At 33.6% G+C, this 25,054-nt stretch overlaps 2 protein-coding genes across 3 annotated transcripts; both read right to left on the bottom strand.

Moving 5' to 3' along the window:
• Positions 1-761: 761 nt before the first annotated feature.
• On the bottom strand, positions 762-1,055 carry LOC111989163 (uncharacterized). Its single transcript, XM_024020951.1, has one exon. It carries the CDS (start codon positions 1,053-1,055, stop codon positions 762-764), a length of 294 nt encoding a protein of 97 aa, XP_023876719.1.
• Positions 1,056-7,436: 6,381 nt separating this feature from the next.
• Positions 7,437-25,054, bottom strand: LOC111989160 (phytyl ester synthase 2, chloroplastic). Of its 2 annotated transcripts, none has more exons than XM_024020947.2 (14): positions 24,522-25,054; positions 16,662-16,713; positions 16,369-16,424; positions 15,871-16,029; positions 15,526-15,630; positions 13,477-13,583; positions 12,956-13,077; positions 12,146-12,254; positions 11,362-11,492; positions 10,353-10,728; positions 9,615-9,728; positions 8,991-9,076; positions 8,758-8,867; positions 7,437-8,010 (listed from the first exon to the last, which is right to left on the bottom strand). In XM_024020947.2, the coding sequence occupies exons 1-14, from the start codon at positions 24,916-24,918 to the stop codon at positions 7,820-7,822; spliced, it is 2,115 nt and encodes a 704-aa protein (XP_023876715.2). In that variant the 5' UTR covers positions 24,919-25,054; the 3' UTR covers positions 7,437-7,819. The 2 variants fall into 2 exon arrangements, with proteins under 2 accessions (XP_023876715.2, XP_065620521.1); XM_065764449.1 differs by lacking the exon at positions 24,522-25,054 and adding an exon at positions 18,702-18,757.

The following is a 25,054-nucleotide window of genomic DNA, read 5'->3' as shown; positions in this document are numbered from 1 at the left end:
TCCACTACTGATCTGCAACCACCACTTCCACCACCACCAATCTAACCCCTCATTCTCTCTCTTTAACCTAAATCAAACCCATATAGGCAAAAGAGAGAAAGATGGAAAACTGAAAGAGAGCTGAGAGAGAGATCAAGAGCCGAGAGAGAGGGGAAAATGAAAATGGAAAGGAAATTATTTGAAAAGGAAGAAGTAAAAGAAGAGAAAGACTATAAAGACACAAACACACACCAGAGAAAGAGAGAGAGAGAGAGAGAGAGAGAGAGATAATAAGATTTGTTTTTGGATTTTTCTTAAAAGGAATAAGAAAACAAATGGAAAATGAATTTTTATTATTTAATTATTATTTAAATAATTAAATAATAACTAAAATTTTATTTTATTTTAAAATAATTAGATAAAAGAAAAAATAATGACGTGGCTTTTCATTTAGGCATGAAGGTGACAAGTAAGAGAGAGAAATTAATATTTTAATCCACCATTTGCCACCTAGGATTTTGCCATTAAGGCATTGACGGAAAGGAGTAAAATGGATGGCGTTTTTCTAAATAGGGACTAAGAGTAGTAAAATAAAAATATAGGAACCAAAATAGAAATGACCTTAAAATGTAGGGACCAAAAGTGCATTTACACAAAAAAAGAAAAAAAAGAAAAAAAAAAAAAAAAGGAGTACATTTAAGGAGTATTTTTTACATTAAAAAAATAAATAATAAACCGACAAAATAAAAGGAGTGAAACAAAAGTAGAGGAGTAGTGGTGTCCTAGCTGCTAGTAGATGGTGAAGGATCAGTCTTAGCTACTGGTGGTGGCTCCGAGTGCTTAACCTCTTTCTCTTTGGAAACCTCTTTTTCATTTGGTGCCTTTGAAGGTTCTAAGGTGACTTTTGTGGTGCCCACATTAGCCGGTTGAGTAGTTGTAAAGGCTTTGGCAATAAGTTGAGTAGTTTTAGAAGCTTTGGCAGTAGGTTGAGTAATTGTAGGAGCCTTGGTAGAAAGTTGAGTAATTGGAGGGGCTTTAGGAGCAGTGGTTGCTTGGGAGGCTGTTGGGGTTGCCATTCACGGCGCAGGAGGGTTAAAGATGTTCTCTGTTTTCCTCATATCCGAAAAAGCTTCTACTCCGACTAGGTTCAATGCCTCAGTCCATACTTAAAGGCAATAGCCTCGGCCGACTCCTGTGACTTGGGCCTTTAGAGCATCCTCTGTCTCCTTCACTCCAATATCATAACCGGATTGCTTGGCCTAAGCAAAAGCCTCATCTTTCTTCTTCAGCTTTTTTTTTTCTGAGTCTCAATTTGCTCTCGAGCAATGGCCAATTGCTCATCGGCCTTGTGAAATTGCTGACGTTGATCCTCAACCTACTTTTCAACATTGGCCAAAGTGGCTTTAGCACTTTTTCTCTCTTTATTTGCCTCGGTCAACATTGTGCCGAGGTCTTTAATCCTCTTTTCGACCACAGCTAGCGTCTTGACAGTAGATATCTAGTGTGCCTCCTCATCTTAACTGAGCATGAGCCTAATCCACCCATTCTTCAGTGATGTTTGTTTGTTTGTTTGGATTGCCTGGAAGAAAGCAACAATGTGAGAAATGGTCAAGAAGTTAAATTCCTAAAGTACAAAATATATATGTGTGTGATACATAAAATAAGTTGAGGTGCATACCATTGCCAGATCCCTCTTTAGGGTTAAGAAGACCTCGTGCTTTTTTAGGGTCCTCAGATCGGCCATGTCTTGTAGTAGGAGCAGGGGCTGCTCCATAGCGTCAGCCACATAGCCTGTCTTTCCCTTTTTGAAGTCCCTAATGGAGAAATCCAACAAGAGTGGGGCTCCATCTAGCTCAAGTGATGGGTTCCAAATCGAAACCCTAGGGTGGCGCTTAAAAGCCATCTCCATACCCGAGCCCTCTGTTGTGTTTTTTTTTTTTTGTGTGCCCCTTTAGCTATTTTTGCCCCTTTCTGGGGCTCAAGATCTTTAAGGGGAGCAACTTCACCCTCCTCGGACACCTCTTTACCCTTTCTTTCCCTTTTCCTCTTCTTTTCTGGTTGTTCAGAAGAGGAAGTATGGGTAGGAAGGGGAGTTGGGGATCAAGTTTGGATGAGTACTTCAGGTGCAGACCCTCAAGCATGTGACTCTAGTAGCTTAAGGAGATTGGTGTCTTTCCTGCATTGGAGTACCATAGCTTTTGGAATATCATTCGACTCTTGGTTGCTGCTGATTTGAGCAGGGAGTAGAGGCCTAAAAATAGTGCCTAGAGATTTTGTAGGGTCTGGTCGATCAAAGACTTCGAAGTCCTTTTTTGAATCTACCACTTTAATCATTTTGGCCGCTTCTCCCTCTTGTGTAGGATTCGAAGAAGTCACTTCTTCCTTGGATATGTGTTGAGCAGGCAGTACAACTTGATGAGTACCTTCAGAAGGGGGACTAATGAGGAACCCAGGTACTGCAACGTTAATTTGGTGCAACCAAGGATCCTTTGCTTTAATGACGTTCTTTGGGGACTGAAAGCTGGTTGAAATCGGCTTGTACCCAAGGATTACGTGGGCGGCATGCAGTGCCTATCCATGAGAAGGAAGATCTCAGATTGAAGGATTCTGTTGAGGTCTGCTTCATTGACTAATTCGAAGCTAGGAGCGGTATGGTTCTTGTTTGCAAAATCTGAAGACAAAAAAACAATTAAAAGAAGGAGAGGAGAAGAAACATAATAACAAAAAACAAAAACAAAAAATGATTTAAGATAAAAACTTCTATTATCCGCAGGGGTTGCTTAAGCTTAGAAAACCCCACCTAGTTGCCCATCTCACATTGGACAATGTATAGGCCATCGTGCCATTCACCCAAAATAATTAAGAAGTCTTGGTCTAGGCCCTTGTTGGATTCAAGGAGACACAAAATAAGTCTGATCGAGGGAACCCTAGTTTTGAGGTAATACCCGGTGTCCTTAAGGTGTTGGCAATTATCTACCTAGTTAACATCATGGTGGGTAAGGTTCACCCCCATCTTTTGGTTAAAGGCATCAACACTACCGAGTATCCTAAACATATTTGGGGAACATTGAGTCGGGAAAAGTCTATGGGCAATTAAAAAAATCCCTAATTACCCTCCCCATAAGGATTTGCATTCCCCCCCTCTATAAAAGCTATCATAGGGATCACCATAGCCACTTTTGGCCTAAGAGCATGCCAATCCCCTAAAAGGCAATGCTGTATGGTAACCCCGAGTGGTATATTATATTGGGGTTTTAAAGGCTTCTATGCCCTCGAGAATATCTACCAAACTAACAAATCTACCCATCTAGAAGGTAAAAGGAAAAACTACTAAAGTGTAAGGAAAAGAATTGTAGGCCAAGGAAGAACAAGAACCTAAAGTCAATGTATGAACTAAATGGTACTTACAGAGAAGTATGAAATGAGCACCTTAGATCACTTCTTTGGAGGATTGAAAATTCAAGAAATGGGATAAATGGACTCCCCGCTTCCTTTATATAAGAAGGCAAAATGAGCGAGAAAGTTCCCGCTCGAATTCCTATGGAGAATATCCACTGTATGATTTTAATCACACTGTAGAACGTGGGGGACAGAGCGTCGTGTGAAGCAATTAATAGGGCGTCACGGATGCCAAAGCGTTAGGAGTGTGTTTAGAGCAAGTGAAAAGACGTTATCACGTGGGAATGTTCACTGAGTGTGTGAAGTTCTAAAGCAAAAATTAAAAACCCAATTTCCTTAGTGGAGAAAAAAATGTGGTGTTTTGAGGGGCTATTATGAGGATAAGTTGGCCGAGTAAGTGAGTTGGTCTGTGGGCCGTGCTTGAGGACACATAGAAACCCGAGGATGGTCATAAGATTTATTAAGTTTTGGGATCAACGAGCCGAGGACAAGGAAATATAATAACGAACTGGTGGTAGTTCCCAAGGAGCCAAGCTTCCTCGGGAAAGCATTGTGGAAGGTTGGGACCCAGCCACCTCGGGAATGCTGTACAAAAGGTAATCATTCTTTTGTGGATAAGCTTCAAGGAAGGTAGCCAACAACAAATGAAGAAATATATGGGAAGAAGGCTGCTACCACTATATTAAATGCTCTGCACCTAACTAATTAGTCGCATTTATGTGGAAGGTTGGGACCCAGCCACCTCGGGAATGCTGTACAAAAGGTAATCATTCTTTTGTGGATAAGCTTCAAGGAAGGTAGCCAACAACAAATGAAGAAATATATGGGAAGAAGGCTACTACCACCATATTAAATGCTTTGCACCTAACTAATTAGTCGCATTTATGTGAAAATGACACCTGAACAGTGATATCTTAGTTCACAGCTATTCATAAAATTTCTGGAAGGTTTTAGATGGGACAAGCATCCAAGAGATCATCTAAAAGGTCAACAAGTGGAAGGATGGGATGAAGGATGGAAGGAAAGGAAGGAGGAAGAACACCTTATATTGAGATAAACTTGATTGAATATAAGAACACCTCATTCTCAAACTTGACCAAGGAGTGTTATTTCTATCAAATTGTGCTTTTTGTCTTCTTGGCATGAATCTAGCCAATCATGGCCCCTACTTAATTTGCTAAAATGTTTTCTTGTAAAATTCATTCTCTAACAAATATATTGTTTTGGGCTTGTTGGGCCATCATCCATTGTTGTTGGGTGGGGTTCTAATTTCTAGTCCTTACAGTGGTAATCCCATATTAAAAGTAGAGAATTAAAAGAGAAATTATATTGATCTAATATTTAAAGTTTGCTCAAGAAAACTTTCTGTTTGAGGATCACTTGGGTGAACATTTAGCAGAGTTCAAGTTTTAATGAATTCTCAAGTAAGTGTCATGTAAAGATTGACTGAACTTTCTATTTAAGGTCATTTGAGGTTTGCTTGGCGTTTGGTTAAGCGAAGTTGCTTAAACTTCAATTTTCTATAGAATTGTGTAGACAAGTGAGCCTAAAAAATTTCACTATTACTAACATTTACTTATTGTTGTTAGCTGTATTTAGAGTATCTCACTCTTTATTGGTAACTTTTTAATAATGTCTCTTCATTCTTTATATATGTTATTTTTTCCATATTCAGTAAAAGGATTGAAAAATATAAAGAAAGTCTATGAAGTATCCAAAATTGCTATTTGTAAAGCAATTATACTGGCCTAATGTTTATATTTTACTTGAGTGAAAATTCTTTTTGAAGGTCGCTCGGGTGAGTGTAGCTTGAAGATAGAGTAAAGTTCTTGTTTTCAAGATTGCTTTAGAGAGTGTCATGCAAAGATAAACCAAACTTTATGTTTGAGGCCATTTGGGTTTGGGGTTTTCTTAAGGCCATGTTTGTTAACTGTTTTTGTTTTCTGTTTTCAAAATGAAAAACATGTTTGGTTAGTTGAAAGGAAAAACACATTTTCCAAATACAAAATTTAGGAAATTTGTTTGGTAGTTATTTTTGAAAAGGTTGAATTTTGTTTTGTTTGATTAATTTTTTTTAAAATTATATTTATTCTAAATCAAAAACACGTTTGCTTTAAAGTATTTAAAATCCTTACACCTAGAGGAATTATAAAATCAAATGTTTTGTATATAACATTCAAGCCTAAAGCTTCATCAATACAATTTAGGCGCTAAATATTGAGTGAAAAAAAGTGGAAGCACAGGAAAAGTTTTTGTTAGTCATGTGGATTGAACTAGTGTACTTGTTCGTGAAAAAAAGTGGAAGCACAGGAAAAGTTTTTGTTAGTCATGTGGATTGAACTAGTGTACTTGTTCATTAATAGGCCGTGTAAATTAGCGTGTTTTTTTTTTTTTTGTCATGTAAAGATTGACTGAACTTTCTATTTAAGGTCATTTGAGGTTTGCTTGGCGTTTGGTTAAGCGAAGTTGCTTAAACTTCAATTTTCTATAGAATTGTGTAGACAAGTGAGCCTAAAAAATTTCACTATTACTAACATTTACTTATTGTTGTTAGCTGTATTTAGAGTATCTCACTCTTTATTGGTAACTTTTTAATAATGTCTCTTCATTCTTTATATATGTTATTTTTTCCATATTCAGTAAAAGGATTGAAAAATATAAAGAAAGTCTATGAAGTATCCAAAATTAATATTTGTAAAGCAATTATACTGGTCTAATGTTTATATTTTACTTGAGTGAAAATTCTTTTTGAAGGTCGCTCGGGTGAGTGTAGCTTGAAGATAGAGTAAAGTTCTTGTTTTCAAGATTGCTTTAGAGAGTGTCATGCAAAGATAAACCAAACTTTATGTTTGAGGCCATTTGGGTTTGGGGTTTTCTTAAGGCCATGTTTGGTAACTGTTTTTGTTTTCTGTTTTCAAAATGAAAAACATGTTTGGTTAGTTGAAAGGAAAAACACATTTTCCAAATACAAAATTTAGGAAATTTGTTTGGTAGTTATTTTTGAAAAGGTTGAATTTTGTTTTGTTTGATTAATTTTTTTTTAATTATATTTATTCTAATTCAAAAACACGTTTGCTTTAAAGTATTTAAAATCCTTACACCTAGAGGAATTATAAAATCAAATGTTTTGTATATAACATTCAAGCCTAAAGCTTCATCAATACGATTTAGGCACTAAATATTGAGTGAAAAAAAGTGGAAGCACAGGAAAAGTTTTTGTTAGTCATGTGGATTGAACCAGTGTACTTGTTCATTAATAGGCCGTGTAAATTAGCGTGTTTTTTTTTCTTTTTTTTTAACTGAAAAAACTGTGTTTTCTAAGAAGAGTGAAAACTGAAAAATAAAAACAACTCAAGACCTATTTTCAATTTCCTTCACAATATGGAAATTGGAAATAGTTTTTGATTTTTGCCTAAAATAAGTTACCAAACAAGTTTTTTGCCTTAGGAAACAAAAAATTGTTTTTGAAAACATAAAATTGAGGAAAAAAATGGTTACCGAACATAAGGTTGACTCAAAGTGAAATAGTTCACTTGAACAAAGTTAATTGAAACTTTTTTTTTTTTGGTTGGTAAAATTGTTATTTATAGTCACTGATTGTTATTAATTGTATTTAGAGTGTCATGAGTCATGACTCTTCATTGGTGAAATTTTAGTGCATGTTTAATATTATATGCATGTTTAACCAAAAAAAGACATTTTAGTGCTACCTCTTTAACGATGTCTCTTCACTCTCTCTCTCTCTCTCTCTATATATATATATATATTTCTTTCATATTCACTAAAAGGGTTGAAACAAGGAAATTCTGTGAGTTCTCTAGAATTTCTATTGCAAAATCTAGGTGGTGTTGTATCTTGACAATTACCTCTAACCCTTCAGCAAAATATTCTACAAGGACTCAAGGAGGATCTCTTGTGCGTCATTCAAAGTAATAATTGAATGATAGACATTGACTCTTCACTCACATGGCTCAAAGTCTCACTAGTTTCATTTTGGTAAAAAGACGGGATGGGGTTCAAAAATAAATGAAAGAAATTCAAACAAATAAAGAATCCCGTAGACAAATACCATATATATATATATATATATTCAATCAGTCTCCCATAATCAATTTAAATTTACAAAGAAATAGAATTATCTTTCCAAGAAACCCTTGGTTACAGGACCTGTTTATACATAATGACCATGTGATGGTTTGATCGATAGACCAGTAGACCACTACTTTGCTACACTGTCTGTAACCGCTCCCTATAATCATAGGTTGGTCAATCTATAATCAAAAACAAAAAAATCCTAAGCTCTTCTCTAAGGAGAGTAAAATCAATGCCAACACCACACCTGGAGTTTATATCGTACACTATGTGTGCATCATCCCAGGAAAAGTTCATGGGCATCATTGGAAAAAGAAAATGGTGTATACAGCTCCAATGAGAAAAAAATTCAAAGTTTAAAGGTAGGAATTTCAGATGTAAAGCCTTGTGTGGTCTGGTAAATTAACCGAGACAATAAATTTCTATAAGGATCGCTTTCTCTTTTTTCCTTCAAATAAGCAATGCACCTTCCAACCTCAGACTTGACTTGTAAATATAATTCATGAGCTTTGTCCCTGTCTTTTAATTCCTGCTTCATCCCTTCAGAACATGATTAAAAAATAAGGTTAACAATCACTTGCATCTTCTTACCTCATAAAGAAAAAAAAAAAACAAAAACTTGCATAAAAAATTTGACCTAATAAAGCTCAAACTTCCAATGACTACAGCTCAAGCAGAGGCACAGGTTACAACGGTCCTAAGATTCAGGTAAGATATAGACAAATTGAAGAATGAGGTTGAAATACAGTAGCTACAATGTTTATTTGCTAATGTGGCCCTGCATAACAAACATCCTCTACAATACCATGTATTAGGCTATATACTAGGGTGTATGACTTAGGGATTCATAAGAACACATGTTTCATGTTTTTCGGTTGTAAATGATAAGCTATAATCATATCAATGACCACATTGAGATGCCATATCAGTGCAGGTTTAAACAAAATTCCCTTAGCAGCGAAGAGAATGGCATGGATTGATATGATTACGACTAGATGATTGTTGCTTGAAATTATTCTTCTTTGGCTGCTTTTAATGAATTTGGTATTTTGCATGATGATCTACCAATTGAATTTGTTTCCAATCCAGGGGATATCTAAGGTGGCGATCAGTCCCAATTAGATGCACCGAAATATTGTAAAGCCATTTTTCAAAGGTGCACTTTCATTTTAAAGAGGCCTTCAAAATTTTTTTATAAAAAATTCTTGCTTAGGCTTAACTTGTTACAGTACTTTATTACTAGCATCAGACATTCAAAGATATTGGTCATCTAACTAATAACCATACCTTCTGTTTCAATGGGTTTGCCAAAGTAATAATAAAACCGACCAGGAAATTTTGGTAGAATTCCTGGCAAATGTACATCTTGGTTTGCCACCTCCCCAGTAGTATCAGCCCTACAATACAAGATTATGTTAATATTAAAATAAGGAACAAGAAGGAAAAGGCAAAATAAATTTGAGACCAAATTTATGGAAGAAAAGATCCAATGGAAGTCAATGCCAGGGAACTTAATATACCTTATATTTCCAGCCTCACTTGTTAGCTTCTCTATTTGATTCTTGAAGTAAGGAATCTTCATTAGGTCATCATAATCAAAAACTACCTATCAGTTGAAGAAACCGTTTATTCATTAGAGAGAAAACCAGTAAAACACAGTGAAAAAAATGTGAATCTAAATATAAACTAGCCAGAAACAGCAAATAGCAGTAAGGTAGATATGTCTAGTTTAAACTTTTCTTCAAAGCAATTAGCATGTCATACCCTTCTCAAAAGAACTTCCCTATCTCGTTGTGTCCAGGGACACTGATAAGAAAGTTCACGTTAATTTACATAGAAAATTATGGGGAGAAATCCTTTGTTCAGCAATTACAGTTCTCTCCACATAACACAAGTAACATTATCAAACAAGGATAAGCATATACATGTAAAATTTTAAATTAAGATAAATTAATAAGAATATGAATATAGATCCAGGTTTCAATGTTTAGATTTTAGACAATATGGAAGAAAGAAAGCATCAAGTGATGACCCATGCAAGTGGTGGCAGCCTAGCCACAATTCTGTGCTGCATGCAGATATGAAGATATGTATAAATTAATAATTGATGAAAAAAATGTTACAAAGTGAAGTTCTTAGCTTACTTCACTTATATCGTCTTCCCCAACAGCACCAAAAGGTATAATTTTGGCTCCAAATCTTGCAGCCATCCTGACAAACTCAGACTGTTCTGGCCATAGTAACTTGTATTCTTCACCCTAAAGTACAAAAGCCAAGCATTTCAAAACTATTAAAGTTGTATATTCTAAAAAACAAATCTCATTTATGTTGCAATGAAATACACAATCAATACATTAGAAAAATAGTAACCGTGTCTGCATATGTCAATGCATATAATTGCATAAATCACTCTGGAGCCTGGAGGTAGAGAAGACAACATTTTGCATGATGAGATCATTTAGCATTTCACCTTAGACTGTAAATTTCTTGAGTATTTTAATAATAAAGGTTAAGGTTGAAGGGGAGTTCATTTTAAGTAATAAGCTATAAATTCAATAATAACCAAAGCATTGTCATTAACTCATCCAAAGGTTTGTGAACCATTTGTTAATTCACCACCTTCAGTTCTAATTTTACTTGAAAAGGCAAGCAAAGTATTGGAATATCTGGGACTGCAAGTTGGTGTGGTAGCAATGGTAACCGCTACCCAACCCAAGCTGCCAGAGTTGCAGCCAATGGAAAGAGGAAAATTCTTATTACTTCTGAAGCCATGATACTGAACTTAATTCACCAAAAAAAAAAGTAAACTAGAAAGGGAAGAAAAAAAACATGATTTAGCCTTCTTGTGTATATAATAGAATTAAATCACGGAAAAATGTTACCTTCCGGTGAAGAGCCTCACGCATGCCTCCTGGATACAGCAGGACATGGGACTTTGAAGACAGAAGCTTGAATAGGTTAGATGCTGACACAGGAACTGCCCCCATAATTCTGTGTGTGTCAAATTGTGACACATCAGGTAACATTTCTCGTGTATTATCTTTTTTCACAAACATCATTGGATGTGCTATCCCCCTCACAAGGATATTTCTTTCCCGAAAAATATTGGCTACCAAGGGAGCCAATTCAATTCCCAGTAACATGTGATAGCCTACTAGCAAGACTGGGCCCTCTGAAGGTATTCCGGCAAGGCCCCTCACAATCTTCCCATCCTCTAAAGTTGATAGCATAACAGGGCTAGTAAAAGCACCAATCCATCTATGAACATTAAAAGTGTGAGACAGTAATGTCTAAAATGTGTTTTACCACAACCAATCAATCAGAAAACTCCACAAAAAAAAAAAAAAAAAAAAAAAAAAAAAAAAAAATAAAAAAAAAATAAATCAACATATTTTTTTAATTATCAAAAAAAGAAAAGAAATCAACATATATATTTTTTTTCAATCAAGAAATCAAAGTTGTTGCGAAAATATTGTGCTCATAATACTACTCTTTATATAATAAAACTTTTTAGTTTTAATATTTTTTTATATAAAATATTTATGCACATACTTATATGGTTTATTAAGCATACACGTATGGTTTATACACATGGGCACCAGCATATCTGTAACACTCTACCGAACAAAGAAAAGATAAGAAGAGAAGGACAGAAACTACCGGTGGTAAAAAAGCAAAGTTCGTTGCGGACGTGCGTGCAGCCACATCCAGGCCACACGCTGCGTCCCCCAAGCGTCCGACATGGGTGTGGCGACCATATTGCCGCACCTATGCTTCCCAGACACGAACTGACACACCCCATACCCATATATAAGCTATGGATGGACTGGTCAAGTACCAAGAATTTTAACGTGTTATCTCAGAAAGTATCTGGTAGAAAATATGACTTACTTGTTGTCTTCCGCTACTTTTTTGAACTCAGTAGGGGTTGGTAGCATGTAGTCCGAAACATAGTCGAGGTATTTTCCACGGCGATAGAAGCCAGCACCCTTGATGATAGTTACCAAATCAATACCATCTTCCTGCCAAACATGGGCAGAACTTCAAAATGTATCATAAAAATAATCCAAGATTCATGTGATATATCTAAAACTCAAAATAATATAATTTGAGAACTATATAATGTATTCATTTATATGAAAAATTCAGTAATTTTGCACATAATATAAGGTTAAAGCATCTGTTTAAAAACAGTAATTTTATGTCTTGTTAACACAAATGCTAATACATGATAATCAGGCATAAAACATACATCAAATATACATTTTCAGATATGAATACCCCCGCCCTCTCTTTTTTTCTCATCTTCTGTTAGCATAATAGAAACCTTATTATTTCGTATTGTAAGGAGAGCATTCTAGACTTACTCAGAATTCATATCTAACTTTTGTGTGTTTCCAAGTAATCGACTACGCCAAAATAACAAGGCAAGTTATAAATTCTATTTTATACACTATAAGCTATTCTTTCAATTGTCCCCCCAACCCACGCAAAGTCTGAATTCTGCCTGACAATTTCAGACAAGTAACAGAAAATTAAGAAATCATTAGTAATTACTCAATTACTATTTTCCATTGAACTCTTACAAGCAAGAAAAACCACACACAAATGAAAACAAATGTACGCATGCACTTACGCGCATGCACACAGGGGAGAGAGAGAGAGAGAATCCTACCAACAAGAGGAAATGACCACTGTTATTGAACTTACGAATCTCACATTTTGGAAGCACATGACATAGTCTTTCACCTTCTTCTTGACTAAGTAGCAACTGATCCCTCCCACTAAAACAACACACAATGAACTCCACCCAATTATCCTTGAATGTACCACAAGATCAAAACAAGAAAAGCACAACAAGTATACATTGCACAACAATGCCTTTATAATAGAAGAGGAAGAATAACAAGTTGAACAACAAAAACTGCTTATTCCACTGGAAAAGAGTTTGTGGAAACTTATAGCCTATATTTAGAAGATGCATATGCCATTTATACAAGATATATGACCTCCGAATGACTGGGGCACCTATCAGCTAAAGAAAACTCGTTTTGATAAGCTTCACTTAATTCTATAAAGAAATGACTACAAGAAGACCAGTTACTACTAATACACTATTTGAGGAGTGAATTTTCTAAATTGACATAACTATATGTTGAAGAAAGTTTGACTCAGTCAGATGGGACTTTGTTCTTTCAGTGTTGAGGAGTGTTGGCTTCGTTGCATTCTATCTCATCATATTTCACATTCTGTTCTGTGATGTTGGGGAATCACTGTCAATACCACAGCTTAACCACAGGCAAAGAAAGAGAAACCTTTCTTTGCTAAACATATTGTTTGTTATTGAAGTAGGTTGTTTTTTTTTTTTTTTGGAGGGAGGGTGGGTGTGTGTTTGGATCAAATTAATAATAAATAAATAAATAAAAGGAGATTTAGTTTCCAAATAAGAATTGAACTGGGTTTTCTTATAGAAGAGAATAAGAACCTGGAAAGTATCAACGTTTGAGCTTTTACAGCATGCAGGCGTGAATTGGAGAATGCCGAACCTGATTTAAGCATCTGCAGCTTCCAGCGAAGTGTTTCTCTGGGTAAGATATCAGCCAGAACCTGTGAATTCAATCATCAAAATTGACAGAGGAGGAGAAATATTAGTGCAATGAGTGAGGATCGATATAAAAGATTAAGGACATGCCAGCTATTTCTGTGTGAACTCCCAACAGAAGTCGAGAGTAGTCTATATTTTAAAGTCACGTAGAATTGCAAGTGATATTAAACTTAGCCAAAGCAGTTCTGTTTGTTACAATTTCAGATGGCCCAGATGAGGGCATCTAATTAAGGCATGTAAATGAAGAGTATCACAATATATTCTGATTACAGTGCTTGATATATTCAATGATGAAATATATTTAGTCTCATAGGAATTTCAATCTCTTCTGGATAATAGTTAAATAATTTTCATACCTTAATATAACGCTAGTCTATGAATGTTCTAAAGTTGAACCTTACAGAGAGGTAAGATGAAATTGCATCAAGATCCTGTGATAGCTCTCCAACTGTTTGTTGCAGAGGAAGTCCCTTCACCACACTTTCTATTGCCGTCCTCAAAGGTTGACCTAAATGGATGTACAATTACTGACAGCAAGGAGATATATATGTATAATATATATACCTACATATATAATACACATTTATTTATTTATGGAAGTATGTGGGTATTAGTCACTAATTTGCAAATTGTACATTTCTCAGCATTAATAATTTTCACCATGCTTTGGATATGGAAAAGAGATACACTAAATCTGTTCCTGAATAGCAGTTTCAATTATAAAAGAATTTGGATTTCTTATTTCAATTTCAATACATTCATTTGAAAATAGAAATGCAACAGACTGAACCCCATATTACATGCTCTCCAATTTTAAAAGAAAAGAAGTTCAGTCCTAGAATTCCAACAGTTTTGTCAGCAAGCCCTCTACACCTTCATTCAGTTAGGTTATACAGGAACAAAAAGCAGGCAAACATCTTTATTTACATAGGAATGGGGACGCGGATAAATGATTTTCCAACCTAGAAATCTGTAATAAGTTCATACAACAAGGGAAAAAGGACTAAAGAAAATAAAAGAGACCTAGAATATATCATACATAAAAGAATTTGGATTTCTTATTACGGTTTCAATACTTTCATGTGAAAATAGAAATGATACAAACTGAACCCTATATTACAAAATCACATTATGCCTCTTTTATCTTGGCATCACATAGTCAATCACCTAAGATCAATCAGCAAATTCAACAAATCATAACCATTTCCCAAAGGTCATACAGTTGTCCGAGGATCACTAAAAATGTTTCCAGAGTCAACGGTTGGTCACTACAAGCTGAAATTCCAAGTATGACTTGAAAGATTTCAACATAATCAAGTTATCAGCACTCTTCATTAGGGGTTTTGATGGAGGCAACAGAGAGTTTTCCCTTCTGAGGTATGATCAAATTTAAAACAAGGTGGAGACTTGTGACAAGGCTCGAATAGAATACCTATTGTGTCTGTTAGCTATCTCTTCATACTCGAAAACGATTAATTAGTTGTGTTTGAGTGGTTTTAGGATGCCACATGCCAAAGTCTAGTTAGCTATATGAGAACCCCTTAATTGTTTGGAGAGGTATGTGCAATGTAGCAAATAGGGCAGCGAAAAAAAACTTCTCTATTCTTTGTTATTTGTGAAAATGAGCTAATTGGGTGTATTTAGAGTTTAAGTTTTGAGAGAGTACCTCTATACTACCTTTGTAATATCCATATTTGCTAGTGAAATTTTCTCCTCATTTCTACCTGTGAATATAGGCCCAATGCTAAACCTGTAAATCCTTTGTGTTCTCTCATATGTGTGGTTGTGATTTTTTCAACATTTTATTCATTTCTATTAAGATCTTTCTCAAATCCATAATAAATTTCACAATCAATACTGTGTCAGAGAGATTAGGGAGGCACTTTTCCACAACACTCTTGATCACACAAGTTTCTAATCCCAAAGGGAGAAGAAATCTTTCAAGACGAGAGCCTTTCATTTGGCCACACAAGTTCCTACACCCAAGAAGGGTAGGAATCCTTTTCCATCACATGGCTTACTACATATCCAACTGAAAGTGGGCTTTATTCCACCTACAGGCTGCACCCAAGTGCTGAGAATTGAGCCATTCTTCATAAATCTCCACATTGGTGGAAATCGAGCCACAAACACACATGGCATGCAGATTTGGATGTTGCTCCCAGTCTCCCAAACCCAATAACCTGAGTCTATTATTATTTCTTTTTATTTGGTTTGAAAAGAAAAAAAAAAAAATGTAGGCCATTATTTTGGTGGTGAATCTTATATGTAATATCACCATGTCATGTTAAATTCATTTTCCTGACATAAAACTTACATATCACATGTCAATACAATACCATTCAATGAATATGAACAGGTTTGTAGGCTATGTTAGCTCCAAATGGAAATGAATATGTATTTCACGCAACTAGGGGGAAAAAAAAGAGGAGGAAACTGGAAAAGCAAACCTGTCATCAAACTCAACATGTTAGGAGGGTTAAAAGGGAGTTGGTCGGGAATGAATTCCAATAATGTCATTAACGGTTGTAGTTGAGATCGGCTAATAGATGTAGCTGCAAAAAGAACATTAATTAGGCAATGTAAATAGTAAGAAAACGAGGAAAAAAAATTCAAGTGAATGCCATATACTTTGAAGCTAATATTCTTGAGTGTTAAAGTGACTAAAAGCATGTTTTTTAGAAAGACCGCTCCATAGTCATAGCTCTTTATAATACCTGAGTTGCTGGTTTTTGTTGGGGAGGGGGGGGAAGCTAAAGTTGAAAGCGATGGTTGTTCCAAAGAAAACTTCTTACCTGGGTTAGCCAAAATTAGCACAAGATCAATATCAGGATTAGAAGCTGCTACAGCCAAAGCAAGGCATCCTCCAAAAGATTCCCCAACAAGATATATAGGTCTATTGGGTGAATGGTTGTTCTCTGACCGAATAGTTTTTTCCACCAGCTTCACCAGGTCTAAACCATGAAAATTTCTGGTAATTAGATTCAAAATAAAAAACAAAGATAAACAGTGAGTATTTTTATGTTCTATTTGTTAGATTTTGATTTTCATATAATGTCAAATGAGAGAGACAGGTTGGTCTCATTCTCAACCAATCTCTTCATGATACGCCATTAGAATTCCCATAGGACAGCTCAGGCACTATGTTTTGATCTCAATATGAGTACCTTAAACTTTAGACTATAGCAACAGTTGATGTTACAGTTTATGCCACACTATTTATTACCAATGATACACAGATCCTAAAGTATATTGCATGCAGTAACAAAAGGTAGTAAAGAGAGAGAGAGGACCTGTAAATGGTGTTCGATCCATGACAGGAATGTGCAAGCACCATGTCTCAAAAATCCTACATCCAAAGGGGGAAAAAACCATAAATTAGGCAGTGTCATATAATTATAAATTATTAGCTGGTAGCCATTCTTTCTTTCTTTCTTTCTTCTGTCGTTATATCTCTCTCGATAGCTAGTAGAGAATTCTGTGTATGAAAAGTTTCTTTCAAATTCTCCATTACTTCTATTTGATAACTCAAAGAAAAAAGGATGGTACAAATTGTTCATAGAATCAAATTGGGGTGAATATTTACTTTCCAATTCTGCGATGATTCTTAATAAGTCCAAGCCCGACGCCAAGAATGCCTGTAAAGTTCCAAAGTAAAAATAGTATATAGTGACTACTATCCTTCATCTAGAAGAATAAGGTGGTAATAATAATAACAATAATAGTAACAATAATACTTGATATGGATACAAAGCTTAATAATAAATTTGAGATGCATACAAAAGTGAGGGTGGCACTAATTAGTTTAAACTATGTAAAAATACAATTTTGGTTATTACATTTTGGAGTCACTGTCAATATGGTTCCTACATTTTAGTGGTTGTCAATTTCGTACCATTTAATTCATGAGCAAAAAATGATATCAAGTTGAAAATAATAGGAACCAAACTAACTACTACCAAAGTGTAGAGACCAAACTAGCAGTGACACTAAAATGATATGTTCACCCTTTTTTTTAATAGAGTTTTAACATATGATATCCATTTTTGATAATTGTACTCATTATTATCAGACCAATACACCAATTAATTTTTGGTATAGGCAGAGACTGAACTCCAAATTTCTTATTAAACCATAAAGATTTACCAGTTAAGTTAACTGAAACTCACATATTTTCATCTTTAAACTAAATGGAATTCACCATCTTTTTGGATAAAATAAACTTAAACTAAGCAAATTTGATGAAAGTATATTTGATCTTCTCTAAATGAAATCTAATTAATTTAGGTAAATTCTTTTATACAAATTCTCTAATTTTACTTTTTATTTATTAATTAAACATGTGACATATATTTGCATACTTTTTGGTTGATTTTTCTCATGCATTACTATTAATACTAGTTTATTATAATTCCAAATAATTATTTGAATAAAAATTTTAATCTTGAAATAAATATCAAAGAGGAAAAGATTTTATTTTCTTATTTTTTGGTCATTTGAAAGACTATCAAAAGAGAAGAAAGATCCTACATTTGGAATCTTAAAAAAAAAAAAAAGTGCTTGTATATTTTTTAGCTAGGAAGCACCTGCAAGGATACGAGTATAGGTGCGGTGCGGTTACATGGCAATTTTTGAAAAAATAGGACAAGTGCGACGGGATACTTTTATTAATTAATTATTATTTTTTTTTTATTTTTTTCCTAAAAAATTTATTTACATTTTCTATATAAATATATATATATATATATATTTTTAGTAATTAATAAAAAAATGTCATTACTCATTGCTATTCTTAAGCCAAATGATATAAATTGATGAATGTAATATCAAGTGGGTGAGTAAAAAAAATTAAATAAGAAATGGTAAATGATGAAAGATGGTCACATGGTGACTTAAAATGATTAAAAAAAATTAGAAACTAGTGGGTGGAAACCAAAACTCAAAATTTAAAAAGCCAACCCATTCTGCCGTCGGAACTAAAAAAAGCTAGTCAATCATTATGTTTTTTAGGAGAAATTATAAGGTCTTCGTGGTGGATCACATCATGCCTAGTGGTCCACTATTTTACTAAAAAATTCTTAGTTGTTTAAAATTTTGTTGACTTAGTTTATGATAAAATTATTTAAACGCCATTTGATTAAAAAAAATTAGAAACTAGTGGGTGGAAACCAAAACTCAAAATTTAAAAAGCCAACCCATTCTGCCGTCAGAACTAAAAAAAGCTAGTCAGTCATTATGTTTTTTAGGAGAAATTATAAGGTCTTTGTGGTGGATCACATCATGCCTAGTGGTCCACTATTTTACTAAAAAATTCCTAGTTGTTTAAAATTTTGTTGACTTAGTTTATGATAAAATTATTTAAACGCCATTTGTTTAAAAAAAATTTACATTTTTCACATCAAGATATTATTATAATAAAATCGTATAGCCTTGAATAACTACTAGATCTTACCAACATCTCCTAAAAAATATTAGATGTGATATCTAGCTTCGGCGCCATCTACAAATATTAAGGGCGTAAATTATATCCATAGGCTCTAGTCCCAAATAGTGGCAGACACTTTTTGACAAAAGATTAGAAAAGAAAAAATAAAACTGAAATGACAGCGTCAAAGGAAAAGCATACCTTCATCAGCCATTGAGGCATTGACAAAAGCATACCTCCATCAGCCATTTGAGTGTCTATGGGTGCAATGCAGTAAGAACAAAGAATTAAAAAACTGTGTTTTGTTATGAACTTATGATAAAATGAAACACAAACAACTTTTTCGCATTAACATCTGCCGTTAAAGAAGGAAATTTTCCTTCTTTTTTTTCTGAGCGCTTAAAAAAGGAAGTTTCCCTCTTAATTTTTTACTATTTACACTACTCTCTTTTAATTTTTTTTAAAATAGATAACTTTTAAATTTGTTTATCCTTTGCTTTTATTTTTATCATAAACCAAGTCAACAAAATTTTTAAACAGGTAGAGTCTTTTAATGGAATAGTGGACCATTAGGCAAAAGTGACGTGATTCACCATGAGAAACTTATAATATCTTGTCTTTCAGGCCTTCCAAGATTTTATTAACTTTTTCACTGTACACACGTCTTCCCAGTTCCCACTTCACATTTTCACTCTTCACTTTTCAAATCTCTAAACACACACTCTCTCTCTCCATTCAAGCTTTCAACCTCTTTCTCTCTGTGTGTTCAAGGCTTCAACCCAGTTTGCAAATGTCTATGAATCAATGGTGCCACCACCGACCAAAACTTCTGCCCCACAAAAGAAAAAGGTGCGTTTCAGGCTTTTAAAATAAAAAATAAAAAAATAAAAAAAATTGTGTGGGACGCACGTGCAGCCATTTCCAGGCCGCACCACGCGCATGAATACGGCTACAGCCATACCCTGCTTCCCAGTTTTTTAGTAACTTATTTAGTTTATTTTTATTTGTAGTCTTTTAAACCTCACACTTTTAGGCCCCATTTGGAAGTTCACAAGGGAAGAGAATGGAATTGAATGATATATATTTAAGTAACTTTGATTAGGTATACTGTTGTCCAAATAAGAAAATCAGCAGATCGAAACCAACAGTTAGTAGGAAAGTAACTGATTGGAGGAAAAAAAATCATTTAATTAACTAATAATTTTTTGGGGGGAATAGGGTCATTTTTATTATATTCTTAATGAGACATCCCAAATTAATCCATTGAGTCATGTGTAGGTATTATTTAAATAGAAAAAACTTCGGTGCTCCGGAGCAATGCTGCCTCCTCTCACATGAGGGGTGGGCCCCACGCGTGGGTCCTACCATGGGGCCCACCCTTCATGTGAGAGAAGGGAGCATTGCACCCAGAGCATGTAAAAATTATCCTATTTAAATTATATTAATCAAAATTGATATGATTATCAAAAAAAATAAATCACAATTGATATTCTTTAAATATTTTAAATTAATGATTTTTTTGTTAAATAAATTAAAGATTACATGTTAGAGTATAACAATAGTTTTAGAATACATAAAAGAGAAATGCTAAATGCACAATATTTTCACAACAAATCCTTAGTGACCGGTTATGGTGGGTAAAAAAATAATTTTAATGGTGGACTTAGATTAGAAATAGTAACAACATGCCACTTATAATTTGTTGTGAATTATTGTAAAAATATTGTGAACACAACATTACTCATCATAAAATGTATAAAAATCAACTAATTTTCAATGGATTAAATAATAAATATCATTTTTATATGTCTTTAACATACATAGTGTAATATAAGAGAAATATAATAATGGAAAAAATTCTTTTGGACTGAGTTTTCTTTTGTTTAAGGACAAGAAAGTAGAATATGCTCCAAAGAATAAACCATAAAAAAAAAAATAAAAAATTAAAAAAAGACAAAATTTAGCTACAAAATTAATTGTAGTCTAAGACTACAATCTTACTTAATAAAATAAACATTATTACAAATTTTGAAAATTTAACTGTTAAATTTTGTGTTCTTTGCGCTCTTAATAAACATGTTAAATTTTATGTCAACCAGATATTATTTACTATATGATCTATAAACTTATATTTTATACATAATTTTATATTATAAAAACTTGCAATATAAACAATCAGGTTGAAACTTGTAGTAAAACTCCTTTCCATTTCCAAAAACAAGTTTCAACCTTTCTCAAAAAAAAGGTTGAAACTTGTTTTTGGAAATGGAAAGGAGTTTTACTAAATAGATTTACTTGTAAATTTCTACCAACATATGCTCTAAATGTTCCTAAAATTAATGAGTTATATATATGACAAAAAAGTGAATACTAAATAGTAAAAGAAAAAAAATGAGACATTAATATTTCAAATGAGTGTTTGTACAATTTTTTTCTTTGATATGAATATATATATATATATATAATTTTGTTTAGTAGGTCTTGCTTAGAAAAACATTTTCCACTTAAAAGAAAAAAAAAACAAAAACAAAAACAAAAACAAAAACAAAACAAAACTAGTTTTTAATCTATTGGACTTATTTATTTGTTGACTTGCATTTTGCGATGGAAAACGTTAAAGGTGCTATAAGTTTTCTTTCATAAAATTTACAAACTAATATAACAATATATGTAATTCTTGGACTTCAACCATCTAATAAATAAATGTTTAAAATATATTTTGGTTATTAATGTCACATCAATTTTTAAGCTCCATGTAGTAAAATTCGTAAATATCCATAGCATTTCTCTTTTGTGGTACCAAAAGAAAATGCGATCAAAACAGAATGTTAATTGGTATTTTAAAAGAGAAGGGAAGGTTTACCAATTTAAAGTTTTAAACAACAGATTCTAACAATTAGGATAAAATGGGCATTTGGCTAAAGAGTTGCGGTCCAAAATAAATTATAAGAATTTAGGCATAGTATGTATGTATGTGTATATCTTCGTTCACGCCCACTAAAGTTGAGAGGATTACATTAAAAAAAAATGATTGAGAGGATTATGACTCATGACCCAATACTAATATATATATAGTAGGAATATAGTATATAAAACAATTACTCATTCATAAAATTTTAAAAGGTTTTACTAATTAGGGCATATGTTAGTAATCCATTTTAGGAAAATTTTTATCGGGAATTGAAACAGGAGTCAAATTTTTTTTACAGCTTTTTCAATTTCCAATAAAAATTTTCTTAAAATAGATTGTTAATGTATACCCTAATGGACCCAACTTTAAATTTTTGTTTGGATTCCAACAATAAATTTTTTATTGCAGCAAATCCTTGCCCGTAGTATAAATGTCCAACCGCACTACAGCAATCAAGTCAATTAGTCATTGCACACGTCACTCATATGTATTGGTCCCTGAGTAATTCTGATGTAACACCCAATTACACAACTTTGCTCACAACTTACTCATGTAGCAAGTTGTGGTTGGTGGAGGAGTGTGGAACATGGACCCACCATCACCCATGCACCAACGAGCAAAGCTATGTAATTAGGTGTGACACCATAATTTTTCATTGGTCCCTATGTAATATTAGGTTAATTAATATGCACGGGCTGCAACTAATAGCATTGAAATTTTTTTATTATTATAAATTTTGGTTCTAGGTCAAGAATATTATAAATAGCATGGGTGATATTGTTTTTAATTTTTTTCTAATCTTGAGAGGAAAAGGTAGAGTTACTTATTGAATTCCAAACATGGAACCCATCACAAAGAAATGCGCACCCCGATCTTTGACCAAACCAGCCGGATTCCTCAAAGATCTGTTTCTTTTTTTATGTCAGATACATTACTACAAAAACTTTTAGCCAATCAGAATCACACACATACAGGAACATTAAAGGGCCCATTTGGTAAAGTTGTTCTAGTAAAATTGTATGTATTTTTTGAAATACATGTGGGTAAAAAAGTGTGTGAAAATACATGTAATATTATTTAAACACTAAAAATTGTTGCTCGAAATACCCTATCAAACAGGCCCTTTATTCCAAAGTATTCAAATGGTTTGTAATTGTTCCTCGAAAAATAAAAATAAAAATAAAAATGGTTTGTAATTGAAAATCTAATCCGGCCGTACTCATAAAGATAGCAACCGGATAGGTTTTTTGTGAGGTCAAGTGACAATCTCCATCCCAATAATCACGCACACGCGGTGACGCTTGGTTTTGTTTTTTCTTTTATTTTGGTAAGTTACGAATTCCATCTTTTAATTTTATCTAAAATTTTATTCAATAATATCAATTTTTATTTATTCATTTCAGTTTTATAATTTTTATTCATTTTTAATGTAGTCCTTCTGTCCATTTCCACTTAAGAGGTTTCCAGTTAGTGTTCCAAAACAACATAATTTTAGTTTCTTTTTTTCTTTTTTTTTTACTTGAATTTCCAAAACCACGTCGGCTTTAGAAAAACTATTGGCACAGTGGAATGAATTTAGACAAAATAACTAAATTGAATTGAACAAAGGTAAAACTTATAAGAGTGAAATAAATAAATCAAAAGTTTTAGAATTGAATTGAATTTTAAGTAAATTTGTTTAGATGATGCAATTTGTAATTTACTATTTCTTTTTCTTTTTTTCTTGCCCTTTGTTTTAATACTTTTTAAAAATATATAAGGAATTTTAATTATTTTTGAAACTACCAAATATAAAAGACTACAAAGTATAAACTACATATCACTACATCCAACTCTAACCCAAATTTATCTAAAATATAAAAATAAATATATTGAAAAAATATAATTTCATTTAGGATAAGCGACAATGAAAAAAAAAAACACTTTTTATTATTGGCATATTAATATCAAGAATATCACTAAAATTTTCACAATTCCTCTTATGTTTTGTTTTTTAGTAGATAAGATGTATATAAGAAGGTAGTATTACATTATATCAAATAGTATACGTACGTAATAAATTTTCTTTTTCTTGTATATGAGAGAGTGCGTTATACATTCACAAGTAAGGTGCATTAAAAATTGTACAAAAAGTGAATGTAAAGATATAGAAAGGAAAAAAAATATTAAAGACCGTCCCCACCCCCCACCCATCTCTCGTAAGAGGCGGTATTACATGTATGCACCCTCTCACGTGAAGTAAACCCTACACTTCTGAGATTAATCTCCATATAAGAGGGTGATTACATGATTGATTTTCTCCTCTTGTACACATGAGTAATCCAATTGTCACCCGACTCACCCATACCGTCCCAACCAGACAAAAGTTTATGATCAAATAATGATTCTTGGAAAATGTTTTCCTTAGAAAGAAAAGGTGATACTGTTCTACGGTAAACCAATGATGGCAAAGCGAATTTGCCTCCATGGACACCGAAAAGACACCAAAAATTTTACAAACTTTTTCTTTATCTTTGTGCTGAGATGGGCCCAACTGAACTGACATGAGTGGGAGGCATCACAAGGGTTTTAAATACTTTTCATCAAATTATTGCTTGGTGATTACCAAAAGGTCCTAAACCAAAAGCAGAGACAGAAAATCTACCGAAAGGAAAATCATATAAAAAAATATTTAAAAAATTAAAAAAAAAAACGAATATTCAATATCACATCGTCAAAATAATTTTTTTATAAATGGGTGCCTGTTATAACATTAACGTGTACAGTTTAGTTTTTGTTGAAATTTTTATTTATTTATTTACTTAAAATTAATAAAAAAAAATCAATTATATACACAAACAAATAAGTTAATACAAAAGCTCCAAACAATAGCTTATTAGTTGAGACAAAGTAATCAAATTTTACGACAAAATAGAGAAAATGGCAATGTTTTGAGTCACATACCACGATATGCATGTCTACCAACTATTTTATTGTGTCCTATTAGTTCATTTCATTTCACTAAATGCGACATAAAAAGAAATAATAAGCGATAATATCAATCTCATATAGTCATAAAAGCAAATATGGAAAGAACGAGAGAGAGAGAGAGAGAGAGGATTTGTACTGACCAGGCAAAAAGAGAAGCAGAGGAGAGTTCTTCAACGGAGGACCACACTCTAAGGGCGTGAACCACCGAGGCGGACCACCGTCCGATCTGCTTATCAACTCCTTTGACCGCTCAAAGTATTCCTTCAACACTCTCCCATTCTGCTCCACCTCATCATCACTTGCCGCTACTCCTGCCTCTCCTAATTCCTCGCTTTTCTCCGATAAACGACGCGTCGGAGTCGGAGTCGGAGTCGCTGTCGTCGTTGGCGTTGGCGTTTGCGTCTGCTCGGTGGAAACAGCGAGTCGCCGAAAGGAAATCGGATTTGACTTGCTAAACATCTCGACCGACGGCGTAAAATCCCGGCGGATTACCGGCGATAAACTGGTAGGAAAAAAGGAAACTCCGGTGACCGCCATGGCTAGGCTAGTAAAACTCTCTGCTGCTGCTGCACGGAAACAGTACACAGAGAGAGAGAGAGCAGTACTAGCTAAGCTTGCGGTAGAGATCTAAAAAGGCCTCTCAAAATCTGAGAGAGAATTAAATAAACAAAGA

This window comes from Quercus suber, unplaced genomic scaffold, assembly GCF_002906115.3.
Source record: "Quercus suber isolate HL8 unplaced genomic scaffold, Cork oak 2.0 scaffold_562, whole genome shotgun sequence".
Lineage (NCBI taxonomy): Eukaryota > Viridiplantae > Streptophyta > Magnoliopsida > Fagales > Fagaceae > Quercus > Quercus suber.
Note: the sequence above shows the minus strand (reverse complement) of the source record. Positions and strands in the feature narration are given on the sequence as shown.